The sequence below is a fragment of the Vigna unguiculata genome, chromosome 11 (genome assembly GCF_004118075.2).
Source record: "Vigna unguiculata cultivar IT97K-499-35 chromosome 11, ASM411807v1, whole genome shotgun sequence".
NCBI lineage: Eukaryota > Viridiplantae > Streptophyta > Magnoliopsida > Fabales > Fabaceae > Vigna > Vigna unguiculata.
In genome coordinates this window covers 34,437,837-34,453,182 of record NC_040289.1, presented here as the reverse complement: position 1 = coordinate 34,453,182, position 15,346 = coordinate 34,437,837, and the positions used below count along the sequence as shown (strand labels likewise).

At 32.7% G+C, this 15,346-nt stretch overlaps 2 protein-coding genes across 6 annotated transcripts; both read right to left on the bottom strand.

The window, feature by feature from the left end:
• Nucleotides 1-5,319: 5,319 nt before the first annotated feature.
• Nucleotides 5,320-8,013, bottom strand: LOC114168535 (E3 ubiquitin-protein ligase RZFP34). 2 transcript variants are annotated; one of them, XM_028053397.1, is made up of 12 exons: nt 7,828-8,013; nt 7,587-7,674; nt 7,408-7,467; nt 7,121-7,153; nt 6,962-7,039; nt 6,816-6,859; nt 6,678-6,718; nt 6,504-6,586; nt 6,321-6,412; nt 5,989-6,058; nt 5,842-5,883; nt 5,320-5,726 (listed from the first exon to the last, which is right to left on the bottom strand). In XM_028053397.1, exons 1-12 carry the CDS (start codon nt 7,935-7,937, stop codon nt 5,571-5,573), a joined length of 897 nt encoding a protein of 298 aa, XP_027909198.1. In that variant the 5' UTR covers nt 7,938-8,013; the 3' UTR covers nt 5,320-5,570. The 2 variants fall into 2 exon arrangements, with proteins under 2 accessions (XP_027909198.1, XP_027909200.1); XM_028053399.1 differs by lacking the exon at nt 5,842-5,883.
• A 5,955-nt stretch (nt 8,014-13,968) lies between these two features.
• On the bottom strand, nt 13,969-15,164 carry LOC114168959. Of its 4 annotated transcripts, none has more exons than XM_028053961.1 (4): nt 15,017-15,164; nt 14,866-14,936; nt 14,643-14,787; nt 13,969-14,535 (listed from the first exon to the last, which is right to left on the bottom strand). In XM_028053961.1, the coding sequence occupies exons 1-4, from the start codon at nt 15,083-15,085 to the stop codon at nt 14,107-14,109; spliced, it is 714 nt and encodes a 237-aa protein (XP_027909762.1). In that variant the 5' UTR covers nt 15,086-15,164; the 3' UTR covers nt 13,969-14,106. The 4 variants fall into 4 exon arrangements, with proteins under 4 accessions (XP_027909762.1, XP_027909763.1, XP_027909764.1 ...); XM_028053962.1 differs by having other exon boundaries at nt 14,643-14,784; XM_028053963.1 differs by having other exon boundaries at nt 15,020-15,155.
• Between the last annotated feature and the right edge of the window lie 182 nt (nt 15,165-15,346).

Sequence of the window (15,346 nt, the reverse complement as noted above, 5' to 3'; positions counted from 1 at the left end):
CATGCTTGTTAAGGGTGGACAAAAAATCCAATTTTTATGATTCAATCTATTTTTTCTATGATCCAATCTATTTAATATCTATTCTATTAAAAATTAAATCCATTTAAAATCTATTTTATTGGATCTGGATATCAATCTAATTTACATTTTATATATTTTATGGATTGGATATCCATTTTCGAAATCTAGATTTTCAAAATGGATAATCCAAAATATCAAATCCAAATTTTTACTTTAGATTTTTTGTTAGGTTAGGCTAAAGGTTCAGACGGACTAGCCCAAATTTAGTCGTATTTGATTGAGTTGGCGTGACTCTGTACAAAATTTAGGCCAAATTCTGTCAAGTCGGTCCCGACTCAGTTGGTCCTGGACAAAATTTGGAAGTATTCGGACAAATCTGTCAAATTCTTTTGTGTCAGCCCTATGGACACAAATTTGGATCCACATCCATTATTTGGATCCAAAATGGATGTGGATTAGATTTTCGATAGAGCTGACACCATAGAATTTGGCAGATTTTTTGTCGAGGCCAACGAGGTCAAATTTCAGCATGGGATGAACTTGGATGATTTTCGAACAAATTTCGGTCGGGGACGACATGACCAAATTTGGGCTAAGGTCGACTCGACAAAATTTCAGGCGAGATCGACTTGACTGGATTTGACTGAATTTTGGCCAGGGTCAATTTTGCCTAATACGACCAAATTTTGGCCAGAGCACACTTGGCCAAATATGGCCACATTTGGGTCAGGGCCTGATTAGTCAAATTTCGGTCAAGGTTGACTCCACTAAATTCGTCGATCGAGACCGACTTGACTGAATATGGCCAATTTTTGATCATAACCGACTAAGTTGAATATAATCAAATTTTGTTCGGGACTTAATCGACCGAATACGACTAAATTTAGGCAAGTGCCGACTTGACCAAATTTTGGTCATGACCAACTCGATTGAATTAGACCAAATTTAGGTTATGACCGACTCGCCTAAATATGACCAAATTTCGGTCGCGATCGACTCTGCCGAATACGACTAAATTCAGGACAAGACCAACTCAGTCAAATTTTGGTCGAGGCCAACACAACCAAATTTTGGTCGGAGTCGACTCGACTAAATTCGGCTGAATTTCGGTCGTGGCCGACTCAGTTGAATATGGTCAAATTTTGATCGTGACCGACTCATTTGAATACGGCCAAATTTCATCCTAGGCCGTCTCAGCCAAATACAACCAAATTTGGGTCAGGGCCGACTTAGTCAAATCTCAATCGAGGCCATATTTTGGTTGCGGTTGTCTCGACCGAATACGGTCAAATTTTGTCTAAGTCGACTAAGCCCAATACATTCAAATTTGGGTCGGGGTGAACTCAATCGAATACTTCCAAATTTTGTCCAGGACCAGCTGGGTCAAATTTTGATCGAGACCGACTTGACAGAATTCGGCCAAATTTTGTATAGGATCATGCCAACTCAATCAAATACGACTAAATTTGAACTAGTTGGTCTCAACTTTTAGCCTAACCTAACCAAAAATATAAATTGAAAATTTGAATAGGATATTTTGGATTATCCATTTTGAAAATCTAGATTTAGAAAATGGATATCCAATTCATAAAATATATATCAGATTGATATCCATATCCAATAAAATGGATTTTAAATGGATTGAATTTTTAATAAAATAGATATTAAATGGATTAGATCATAGAAAAAATAGATTGGATTATAAAAAAATGGATTTTTTGCCCACCCTTGATTAGAATTTTGTGACACATCTCTTCGCATATTGAATGTTAGAACAGAAAACAAAAAAAAAAATATTGCATGCAACCATCTAAACACTTTTCTAAAATCATCCATGTAATTATAGCAAATATTTGCAAAAGCTTCAAATTACTGTTGTTGCATAAGGTTAACTTTCCTATTTCCGGTAAAATAATGTCATTTCTCTTCCTTCTTTCAATTAATAAGAAACTATTATCTGAAGAAGGATAAACAGCAAAGAAGAACCTTAGTTATACTGCAACTAGTAAACAAAAGAACCATTATTTTATAAAAATTTTATGAAAGACTCAAGTATTTCAGTGCAATAATGTGAGACGTGAGACGTGGAAGGTGAGACGTGGGCGTGATACGTAGGACGTGAGACTGAGACGTGGGACGTGCGACGTGCGACGTAAGACGTAGAACATGAGACTGAGACGTGGGACGTGGGACGTGGGACGTGGAACGTAGGACGTGAGACGTGAGACGTAGGACGTGAGACGTAAGACGTAGGTTGTGAGACGTGAGACGTAGGACGTGGGACATGGGACGTGAGAAGACGTGGGATGTGAGACGTGAGACGTAAGACCTGAGACATGAGACATGAGACATGGGACATGGGACATGAAACGTGTGACGTGAGACATAGGACGTGCGATGTGAGACGTGAGACGTGGAACGTGGGAGGTGAGACGTGGGCCGTGAAACGTGAGACATGGGACGTAGGACGTAAGACGTGAGACGTGACATGTGAAACGTGGGACGTGGGACGTGGGACGTGGGACGTGAGTCGTGAGACGTGGGACATGAGACGTGAAACGTGGGACGTGAGACGTAGGACGTGCGACGTGAGACGTGAGACGTGGGACGTGGGACGTGGGACGTGGGACGTGAGACGTGAGACGTGAGACGTGAGACGTGGGATGTGAGACATGCGATGTGAGACGTGGGACGTGAGACGTGAGACGTGAGACGTGGGATGTGGGACGTTAGACGTGAGATGTGGGACGTTAGACATGGTACGTGCGACGTTAGACGAGAGACGTGAGATATGAGACGTGGGACGTGCGACGTGCTACGTGCGACGTTCGATGTGAGACGTGTGGAGTGCGACGTGAGACGTGAGACGTCCGTAAACACTACCTTGAAATTTATATTCATAAACTTTAAACCTTACAATTTAATTACAAATTTTAGAAGTTTAATAAAATAATTGTTAATGTATCCATAAATTTGGACTAACAAATTTAAATTATACTCTTGTAAAAAAATGTATTAATATAAAGAAATTAAATACATATAAAAGTGAAAGAATAAAAATATGAGGGTAAAAGTAATAATTAATGTTTATTTAACACCTAAAAATAAAAATTATGAGGATAACAACAATAATTTATATTTATCGAACTCTTAAATGAGCGGAAGGAAGTAGAGGATGATCTGAAAAGTTAAACTAAGGATGGACAAAAAATCTAATTTTCATGATCCAATCCATTTTTGCTATGATCCAATCCATTTAATATTCATTTTATTAAAAATCCAATCCATTTTATTGGATCTGGATATCAATCTGATCTACATTTTATATATTTTATGGATTGTATATCCATACTCTAAATCTGTATTTTCAAAATGGATAATCCAAATTATCCAATCCAAATTTTCAGTTTATATTTTTTGTTAGGTTAGGCTAAAGGTTGAGACGGACTAGCCCAAATTTAGTCGTATTTGATTGAGTTGGCGTGACCCTATACAAAATTTGGCTGAATTAGGCCAAATTCTGTCAAGTTGGTCCCGATCGAAATTTGGCCCAGTTGGTCCTGGACAAAATTTGGAAGTATTCGGTTGAGTTCACCCCGACCCAAATTTGACTGCATTGGGCTGAGTCGACCTAGACAAAATTTGACCGTATTCGGCCGATAAAACCGCGACCAAAATTTGGCTGTATTTAGCCTAGTTGGCTCCAATCAAAATTCGGTCGAATTCAATCGAGTTGGCCCCAATATAGATTTGACCGAGTCAGCCCTGGCCCAAATTTGGTCGTATTCGGCTAAGACGACCTAGGATGAAATTTGGCCGTATTCAAATGAGTCGGTCACGATCGAAATTTGGCCGTACTCAACTGAGTCGGCCACGACCGAAACTCGATCGAATTCAGTCGAGTCTGCTCCGGTCAAAATTCGATCGTGTTGGCCTCAACCAAAATTTGACGTAGTTGTTCTAACCTGAATTTGGTCGTATTCGGTAGAGTCAATCGTGACCGAAATTTGGTCATATTTAGGCGAGTTAGTCCTGACCTAAATTTGGCCAAATTCAGTCGAGTTGGTCATGACCAAAATTTGGTCGAGTCGGCACTAACCCAAATTTAGTCGTATCGGTCGAGTAACTGTCGAACAAAATTTGACTATATTCAACTTAGTCGGCTGTGATCGAAAATTGGCCATATTTAGTCAAGTCGGTCCCGGTCGACGAATTTAGTGGAGTCAACCCTGACCGAAATTTGACTGATCAAGCCTTGACCCAAATGTGGCCATATTTGGCCAAGTTGGCTTTGGCCAAAATTTGGTCGTATTAGGAAAAATCGGCCCTGGCCGAAATTCAGTCGAATCCAGTCAAGTCGATCTCGACTGAAATTTTGTCAAGTCGTTGGCCCTGACCAAAAATCGGTCAAATTCTATGGTGTCAGCACTATGGACACAAGTTTTAAAAAATTTAATTTGAATTTATTTTATGAAAAATGGTTTTTGATTTTGAACTTGATCCAAATATTTAGATCTGGATTTAAACTTGATCTAAATATTTGTATCTGGATTTTTAAAAAATTCAATCTACTTTTTTTGGAAAAATGGATTTGGATCGAAAATATAATCAAATTATTTGGATCTAAAATGGATATGGATTAGATTATTAAAAATCCAATCCATGATCACTCCTAATGGCTGCCACCATTGTTATTGCTACTTCAATCATTAGCAGTGAAAGAAGAAGAAAGGACAACACCGCAGAAGAAGAAAAGTGAAAATGCAAAAGAAAACTCGTTTCCGAAAACTCTTTCTGGAATAATATTTAATGGGTTCAGAAAAACTTTTTCTGAAAGTAACTTTTATAGAGAGAAAAATGGTCATTTAAAAAATTTAAGGGGTGCGCAAAGAAATTATAAGAGTGCAGAAAGTAAATCTAATAGTTACTCATTGAAACGGGCTTCTCTGCTTACTTTCGGCTCAGTTTCATGGACTCTGGGTGTCTCACTTGGCCCACTAGTATTGATGGTTCTGGCTGCTAAGTGTTAGTAAACAACTACACATCTCCGAATCCATTTCAGAATATTTTTGGTAACAATGTATTTGAAATGTGTAATTTATAACACTTTTAATACATTATATATAATACTTTCTAAAAAACCTGTTAAAATTTTAAAATATTATTCTCGTCATTCTACACTTTGTTCATCTTCAATTCACAAAAACAATGAAAGAAAATCAATCCTGTTTATTGTTTTCCTGAACTATGTAATGATTTTCCATTTTTATCATAAACCTCTGGGAACCTGCTATACGATTTTCTTAACCTCATCAATTTTTGAATCTTTGTATAATTTTAAGATAATGTCATGGTGGCAATCATAAGGAGACCGAATTGTTTCTTAGGCTTTAATAACACTAACACCATAAAACAACACAGCCTAAACCAAGTTTATAGTTTATCCTCAACTGTCTATGTTCGAGCACTAGAATTTGATCTCTGTCATATAAATAACTGAGTAACTCTGCTGGAGAAGAGCTTTTTCCATTCCAAGAGACAATTAATGTTCATTTCACCATTTCTGTCACTCTAGACGAGCTTGGTGTAGCAGGTGCTCCCTGTATCTGTCTTGTGTTGTATGAATTGCAACTTAAACACTTATGTGCCACAATATGGTATTGTACATGAGATTTCACTCCACAATCATTGCAAAGAATCCACACCTGCTTACATTGGAAGATTGAGTTAGGTTTAAAGTTCATTTTTTAAAAATATAGCTAGATATATCTATCCTTAATTCCTAGCTCTAAACCTTTAGAATTGGAACTTGTTACTTACCATCTTGTTTTTTAAGGTTTCAGGCATTGGAGTTAAGGCAACCTGAGCCGAAGTTTTCATTCCAGAATGTTACAAAACTGAACATATTGATGCAATCATATGCTGCTTAAAAAATATATCAGGAGAAAGAAAATGAATTCTGCATACCACTTTGTCAAGCTTCTTCCACAAACTTGACATGTCACAGATGGATTTTGAGCACACAGGACATGAGTACCTGTATCCGTTTTCAAACAATGAGAATTAATAACACTGCCAAATGATGAAGATTGTCTCTCAAGGAATATATCAACATAGGCCCATGGCAGAATTTTGCATGGTGAAATTCATAAAGGTCTCATTTTTAAATAAAACTATGATATAAAACTATGATAGAAAGGTCTCATTTTTAAGTTTGTTTTAGGCTTTCCAAATCCTTGCTCTGTGTGCATCATTGAAGTCTTGCATTGGTAACATGTAGATCGATTTAAATGCCGTACCTATGATGTTTTTCCATCTCTTTGACACAGTCTAAATGTATGGTGTGCGCGCAAGGCAAGACACTGATTTCTCTTACTGTATCAAATAGATACTGCACAGGGGAAAATGTAGTAATCTAAATGAGAATCCAACATTTTTTTCTAAATGTTTCAGCCAATTATAGTACTAGTGGTTTGTTTTACCTCAAAGCAGACAGGGCAATTGTGATGCATTGCTCCTTCTACACAACGGTGACCATTTTCCATTATCTTGGAGTAGCAACATCCTAAAGCATAATTTGGTAGAATTTTAGTAATCATTGATGGAGAAAAGGTATGAGAAAAACTAAACAATTGCATTTGGAGCAATGTACTCACCACATCTCTTGCAGTGGAAAAAGTTATCCTTGCCTCCAGTTCTGTAAAAGTTATTGCATTGAGCAGGTTATAACTCAAATTCTGTTGAGCAATGCACTATGAAATGTAGTTATCAGCAAACAGAGTGAAGAACTTTACCTGCAGATGCCACATTCTTCACAGTGGTATTGGTTCTTTGAAGTCTGCAAGATTGAAGAAACTTTTAACATAATTTGCACAATCAAGACTAGAACTAACTAAAAGAAACAATCACAACACAGATTCTATTACAGTGGAGAACTCACATCATCATCAAAGAATTTGCATATATCACAAAAATACTTGCCCATGCATACTCCACAGTTTATGCAGTACTGTTGAACCTGAGAGCATGAAAAACAACCATCAGATCAGAAGCTGCTGGCATATTTATGATTATCATAATTCAGATTTCTAGGACTCACATCTTGCTCTGTGTCACATAAACAGCAAATAACCTAAAAATCAACAAAATAGAATGGAGTAAGGGAGTGAACAGCATCAAATATAGATTAACATTGTGAGTAAAATAAGATAAGAACCAGATGAATATTAGAACTTTACTTTCCTCAATGATCCAAAAATATAAAAGTGACAATTCTCTGGCAATCAGAATATTATTTCATATGAATCACTAAGTCACAGGATAACAATTACCATAAGGAATCATACCCAATTCAAAATCAAAAGAAGTGAGTAAACACATGCAAACCTTCTTAATTTCATGGCGTGGAACATCATGACGATCCACAACATCAACCTCTTCAGAGTTCTGATTAAATTAAAAACAAAAACGGATAAGAAACATGTATGTATATAAGTATGTCTTTTCTGCTAAAACTAACACAACTCTAGAACGATGAAAAATTGGGGAAGAACATGACACAATACCTTAGCTTCGTTATGGCAATGCCTGCAGTCAAAAACCTCATCACAGCACGGCGCTCTGATCTTGCATCTTCTTCTGTAATGCGTGCACCTGTCTCAAACAACATGGCACAAACAAGATAAGATTTTTCTCCCTTTTCCCACGAAATAAAACAGGGAAAAATCCCAACCGAACCAAATTCTCAAATGCAGAAGATGAAGAAAAGGAGTGGAAAGTTATCATCTTTAAGACATTAAGAAGTACCCAAAATTCTGAATCCCAAGTTCCATAGCAGAAAGTTGTGTGGGGTTAGACTCAGAAAACTCTGATAGAAGAACACAATTAGATGATACAACCTTTGCGGTGGTTTCCATAGTTCTGTGTGCCAGTGTTGGCAAAATCCACTAGTTTGGTTTGTTATAATGGAATAGCATTTCTCATCACAATTCATTTAAGATATTTTTAACAAACACAATATTTTAATAAGAAGTTTGTAATCATAACTTTTTTAAAATTAAAAAATAATTATTTATTCAATTAATTTTCCTAAACCACTCTCCTCAAAATATCTTTTATTTTATCTTATGATGTCTTAATTTAACTTTTATAAGTTTCACCATTTACATCATTATTAAGATATTTTTACAACTTTTATTTCAATATAAGAATCTTATAATATTAATTTTTTATTCAATTATTAATATATTTCTAAATAAGAAATTTAGAATCTAATTTAAGACTCTAAGTCTTATATTTTATATTATTTCATTAAATTTTAATAAAAAACAATCTTATAGGATGTTGTAAGAAAGCATCTAAATTTCATTTAAAACATCATTAATTTATGATTATTGATATTGAATTCGGTAAGAAACCTTTTCTCTCTGTGACGTTATCCACAGATGCTGACTCGGCTACACGCAAGGACGTGTTACAGTTCATAAATAAAATTAATGTGATAGAAATAAAATAAAAATTATAACATCTTACAAGATTTTTTAACGTACCAATACATTCACCATGTGACACGTGTTCTTATATTTTAAAATCCAAAATAAAAATCATTGAATATTGTAAATAAAAAGTTGTAAAAATATAAATCTACTAAAATATGTTTTAATGTATTCTGTATTTGATGTAAGGATATTGCAAAATAAAAAATGAATAGAGTAATTATAGAAAAAAAATTAAGTACGACTTATATGTAGATGAAATGATTGCAGGTATAATTTAAATTACATTATAGTATAATTCAAATTGTTAATATTTACATCATAATTTAACGTGATTTATTTACAGGTTTAAAAATCACAAAAAATATGAACTTATAAGAGAAATGATAAACCAAAACAATTATCTTTACATCTTCGTTTTTGGATCATAAATTTAAAACAAAATTAGTTATATGAAATGAAGTCACGATATTAAGTTAGTTTAATAATGAAAAACTATAATTAATTATGAATTCAAGTGTACTTTATTATCACATAGAGGTTATATTTAGTTTATTAAATAATAAATACATTATGCTTACTTTTGTATTTACCATATTGTGGTAAAGATATATCTTGGTATATTAGGAAATTTGTATAATTTGATAATAAATTAATTAATAATGTAAATACATTTTGCCTTCATAAATTTATTATGATTACAATATTTAATATATAGAAAAATAATAATTAATTGATGTGAAATCTTTATAAGACAACAATAAAATTATTATTTCTTTTTCATGTAGGGAAACCCAGAAAAATTCCTTGCCGTGTTGTATTATAAATCATTAATGGTGCAAAATTCTTTTCAAATATTTCTAACTTTGATAAAACACTTTAGTATTTTCCAAACTAAAAGTTATTATTAGGATTGCACTTTAATAAATTGCATTTTACAACAATTTACTCTTATGGAAGATTTATCATACATAATCAAATAAATCAGTAAATTTCAAACAATATTAATTGAAATAGAGGATTTATTTTAAAGTATATATATTCTAAAAAAATAAATTAAGCATGTAAAAACTAGTTATCTAAACATTAAACCTTATTGTAATTATACATATTAATTATCATCAAATTTGTAGGTTATATTTTTAAGGATTTCATAGATTATGATTATAATTAAAGAAATAAATATTATGCAAAAATGCTACACAATATTTTATAGGAAAATACACTTCACACTAATCATATAAAATGTGCAGTTCATTTCTGAGAAAAGAAAAGTATAATTCTTTTACATCTCAGAAGTAAATATTTGAATAAATTCATAAGAAGAGCAAATTTGAAAAATAAAAAAGCATAAATAGATAATTATTTTTTAGAAACGAAACTTAAAAAATGGCAATTTTACTTTATTATTATTATTATTATTATTATTTCTTAATTTATTGGTACTAAAATACTGTTATTGTAATATTCACTTTATCTGAAGAGTTTCGGAGACTTACAGTTTTTTCAATTGGATTCTCGGATAAATAAATAAAATATACTTATTTTAATAATGGATTGAAGTTTATTAATGAGTTATCGAAGAAATGAACAAGTCTAATAGTAAATTACAAATGAAATATTTTAAATAAAATTGAATTGTCCTAAGTTGGACATTAAGAGACTTTTATAGATGACACATGCAAACCGAATAATGAAAGAAGGGACCGCAAAAAAGAAACAAAATGATCCAAAAGAAACAAAATATAAAAATTATAATGTGTTTTAATTTATTCTCCTTAGTTCTATTTCATCTACCATAATTGATATTTAATTAATGAAGATATCGGTTTCAATAGAGTTAATTAAGTTTTTTATTTTTTTGACTAATTATAATTTTTATATTTTTTAATTAAATCAATGTTTTTTAGTTACATCTCTATCATGCGATTGTTATTTTAGTAGTATAATTATTGTTTTGTTTGTCGTCTTGTTTATTTATTCTTATATATTAAAAAAATGTAATTTTGTCCACTTCACATTATATGTTCGCGTAAAGATTGGTATGACTTTTAAGACGACTGTGAAATTATTATTACTATCATTATTTAACATATTTTTAATTAAAATAAATTATTATCTTACATAAATTATTTTATATTTATTATAAAACACTACATTTTCTAATATGTAAAAATTATTAAATAATTAAATAATAGTCATAACAAAATAACAGTCATAATAATGTAGTATTCAGTTGAAAAATATAAATTAACTGAATACTAAATTAAAAATAATAAAAATTAAATACTCAACTAATACAATTAATGTATAGAAATCAATTAAAAATTATTTAAAATTTAATTAACCAATGTGAAATATTTAAAAAAACCAAACATATGTTATCTCATTCGTTATGGTGTTGATCACATTATATAGTCCTGTCATTTATGTAACACGCCTACAATTCCAGCCCAAGGTTTTGTAGTTGACAGTTTCTTCCGATTATATTATTTATTCAGATCAAGCAATTATTATGTTAAAATTTAAATAGTTGGATGATTGTAACATGTGTTAATCAGATTTTTATTTTTAAAGATATTTTAATTGTATTATAATTTTTGAAAAAAATATTTTAATATATATTTTTTAAAAATTATTAAGCACGTTAACATTGTGTCATATACAAGATAAGAGAAATACTACTTAAGTGATATAATCAGGGTAATGATCCACTAACCTGCTAGTTCTTTTTATGAGGCACAAGCGGGAGAATTTGTCCTTTATGGGTTATATTGGAAGACATGGAGAGGGATGTTTTTATGTCAGCAGCAGAAGCCCAAGCTCATGGAATTGTAGATCTTGTAGCAGTTGAATAAAAAATTGGTGGCAAAAGTTATTCTAATTAAATACAGGATTGGAAATCTCTAAGAGTTAATCTATTAATTAAGAGTCAGTGTCTCAATTTCAATTTAATCCTCACATGTCTTTTTGTTTTGATTCACTCTTCACATATATCTTTTTTATTCAATTTAGTAATATTTTTTTTTCAACTTTCAATTTAATTTCCAAATATATTTTTTGATTCAATTTAATCTATTTTTTTTCTCTAAAACAAGATAATATTATCTTTCTTAAATTTGAGACTAAATTTATTATTTTTATAAATGTTACATTGATATTTTTATTTAGAATGACTTACAAATTAAATATTTATATTTATATTAAAATTTAAAAATAAAAGTTATCATTAACAAGATATGGATTAATTAAAAACTCAAAAAATATAATATGTTTAAACGTAACTTAAAAATCAAGTTCTAATATTTATATTAAAATTAGTGGTAAAATTTGTATTAACAATTAAGAGAAAAATATAATAATATGTTTGAACATTATTTTTAATAAAAAATATCATTATAATATTTATATAAATAATAAAGTTGATTTTAAATTTAAAAGAGAGACAATATTATTCTATTCTAAAAAAATTAAACTAAATTAAATAAAAAAAATACGTAAGAATTAAAAAATCTAATTAAGAGACTTTTTTTTAAAAGTTAAAAGTCAATTAAAACCTTTTTAAAAGAGACTAAATTAACATATTCCCATTAAAGGACTAAAGTATGAACTATCCGACTACTCAAACTTAAAAACCCAACAAACAAAATCACCCTCTATCCATAATCCCAGAATCAAGTAGAATAAAACATTAAATTGACGAAACCTAACATCATCCATAATTCAAAACACTTATACCATTGTGCTTCCTAGACAATCCGCAACAAACCACATCAAAGAAATTATCTTAAACACCAAAACCAAACATTATTTGCCACCTAAAAAACTAAGCTTCAGGCACCTTTAGTCAAAAACATTTTCCATTCAACCAAGATTCACACAAGATCCTTGCTATGTCCTACCAAACCAACCCAGAACTCCGTATCTACCCATAACCCAAGCTTCTGCAACCTAAACCCAAACTAAACACATCAAGAAACCCTTTAAGAACTGTTTTTCTTTAACCTTCTTCTTGATTTTGTAGAATTTGAGTGGAAAGATCCACCCTCACCTAAACCCTCCTCTGGGGTTTACATCACTATGTATCCATTTGTTTGAAAATGATGACAAAAGTGGAGCTTGAACCATGGGTCTTCAGAGCAGCACTGCAAAAAACTACTCATGAAGGTGCATCAACAACTTTCCGGAAGCAGCTTTTAATCTCCGAGGAAGGTGATGATGATACGCAGTATCAACTACAGTCCGTGTTAGCAGGGTTAGGGTTTCACTGCCTATGGTGGCCGAACAACGACTTCAGTTAAACCAGAGTGCTCCAGTATTAGATTCCGAGAATGAACTATGTGGTATTTCATCATGTATTGTACAATAAGCTATCTAAGGAAACTGGGAAAGAATTCCAGGAAAACAAAATCCTGAATAATAGCTACTAATACCTAGATACATACACATCCATGAGCAAAGATTTGAGTCAGTTATGTCAGTTGCATACAGCTACATAGAAATGGTCCTGGCTGTACTAACTGCTAGCTAACTACCTAATAACGGCAAGGGATCTGACACACTAACAGAAATTTCAATTGATGCGTGTCTTTTCTATTTTTCCAACCAATTACTGTTTCTTCCGTTGCCTGCATGGGATCCCAAAGGAATTCCTATGTTCAATTGTTTGGGGTTCTCTCCTTCCGTTTCCATTGACGAAATTCATTTTTCCAATCCCCAGTCACGCTCTATTAAAAACAAGACATTAACAATCATTGAACAACAATACATTTTATGAAGAATCCACATGAAGCTACAGATATTCCATGTCAAAATTTCGAGACCAGTTATGTTTTCAATTGGTTTACATTGTTGTATAGCACCAACACCATTAGCAATAAGTAAAACTATCAAAATGGAACTCTAATTCATGTTGTGAAGACCTTACTCAGTGGAATAAAACTATGTTGTGGTTGTTGTAATTATACAATTGCCATTTTATAATTATTTTGATTATGTTTAGCCAGAGGAAAACAAAAAAACAAAATAAAGTTTACTGAAACTACCTATTTTTAAGGATATACAAGCACAACCGAGCATAAAATAATTTTGTTCTTTTATCTTCTTTTTAACCCATTTAGCATAGATTACACAAGAACTCAAGACAACATATACAGGTTGCATTCGGGTAAATAATTTAGTTAAGCACTTAATTAATAAGAACACAATACATGAGTGTGTGTAGCTTAATTTAATAAACTTGCCGTGAAGCTTATTCAAATAAACTAACAGAGCTTATAAGGTCATAAGTCATGTCCATAGAAAAGAGGGGAGAGCTTTTGGCGGAGGGAAGACAATTAACTAGAACACAAACAGGGAATGACCATTATTATGGTTTACTCAGTAGAGTTAGTGTATAGCTTAGAGAGTAGAAAATGTGTATGTGAAGGTTAAGATATATAAACAGGGGTCGAGTTAAAGAGTGGGACGTTGAATGAAATATAACATCGAAACCTTCATGTCAATAACACACACTTCTTACTTCAAGCATAATATAGCAAACTATGTTCACAAGTTTCACTATCCAACACTACTTCAGTACGAGAGATAATTATTTACGACTATATAGCCTAGGAGATCTCCTAACTGGAGAAAAAACATCAGCTATTGGAGCTTTCCCGTCTTCTTTGGGCATTGATTCACTATTTTTGGAAATGCTTCTCGTTACCCTCCTACTAACTAAGTTGTTAGCATCATGCCCTATCTTTTGTCTATCAGCTTTCCTTTTCTTGGCCGAAGTTTGAGTTTTAAGGATGTTTTTTCCAGAAGGGCCTGTGGAATCATACATACCGTTCGAGGATTCATCACTGGCTTGGCTTTCAACATTGGCTTGGCTTTCAACATTGGCTTGGCGTTCAACATTGGCTTGGGCTTCAACTGGGATTCCTTTTTCACTGTTGTTAGATTCACATTTCATGTTATCAATTGAAGAATACTTGCTCCAATCGTATGGAAATCCAACGAGGAAGCGTTGAGAAACCTGGGAAAAAAGAGATTGAATTTAAATTTTATACCCATCAGTAGGATTAGGATGTTCAATTAATATAGACATATTGAATTCCATTTTGATGTTACGTTGGGGAATACCTCTAAGGGGACGCCAAAGTGAGATGAACGAGAGGTGTTGATGAAACCACGGAAAACAATAGTGACTCCATCGTGAGTACCTACGACATTGGCTTCTTCTCTCACCGTAATGACGGTGGACGCAAACGCTCTTTCTCTGTCTCTGCTGGGCGTACGAATTGCGATTACTCCATTCCCAGCAATGAAAAAGTTGAATTAGAAAAAAAAAAAAAAAAAAACTCACCCGACGGAAGAAACCCCTCCAATGCCTAGACCGTTGGGATGCTTCACAAGCCACCATTGGTTCAAGAAGACCTACAGAAAGAATAATGAGTTTCCATTAGCATTGTGGGAGAAGAAGGAAGACGGAGAAAGGAATTAGCCTTAATCAGTACAACAGAATTAGGCGGCACAATGGTGGTTCTGAAACGGCCACCGCCATCGCCGCCGCCAACGACCGCCATTCTGCTTCTAAACTCAACCGAACTCTTCTGTCTAAAACTAACCTAAACATTCATTGCCACGGTTATCAAAACGGGGCATCTAGTGTCGTTTAGCCCGTACATTTGGATCGACCTTCTAAACGGACTCCCGCCAAACTTGAAATGAAAATTATGGTTTTCCTCTTCCATTTACATTTTTTTTTATTTCAATGTTATAAAAATACGAACATGATATTATTATAATATATTCAACCTATGATTTAAAATACAGTTTTAGATTAC

Bases quoted from the DNA above. Each gene is read 5' to 3' on its own strand.
- LOC114168535 (XM_028053397.1), bottom strand. From the start codon at position 7,937: ATGGAAACCACCGCAAAGGTTGTATCATCTAATTGTGTTCTTCTATCA. The intron at 7,675-7,827 runs GTACTTCTTAAT...TGTTTGAGACAG, and splicing joins CTTGGGATTCAGAATTTTGG to GTGCACGCATTACAGAAGAA. The intron at 6,413-6,503 runs GTAAAACAAACC...TCCCCTGTGCAG, and splicing joins ATTGCCCTGTCTGCTTTGAG to TATCTATTTGATACAGTAAG.
- LOC114168959 (XM_028053961.1), bottom strand. From the start codon at position 15,085: ATGGCGGTCGTTGGCGGCGGCGATGGCGGTGGCCGTTTCAGAACCACC. The intron at 14,788-14,865 runs GTGAGTTTTTTT...TCGTACGCCCAG, and splicing joins GGAGGGGTTTCTTCCGTCGG to CAGAGACAGAGAAAGAGCGT. The intron at 14,536-14,642 runs GTATTCCCCAAC...CTTTTTTCCCAG, and splicing joins ACTTTGGCGTCCCCTTAGAG to GTTTCTCAACGCTTCCTCGT.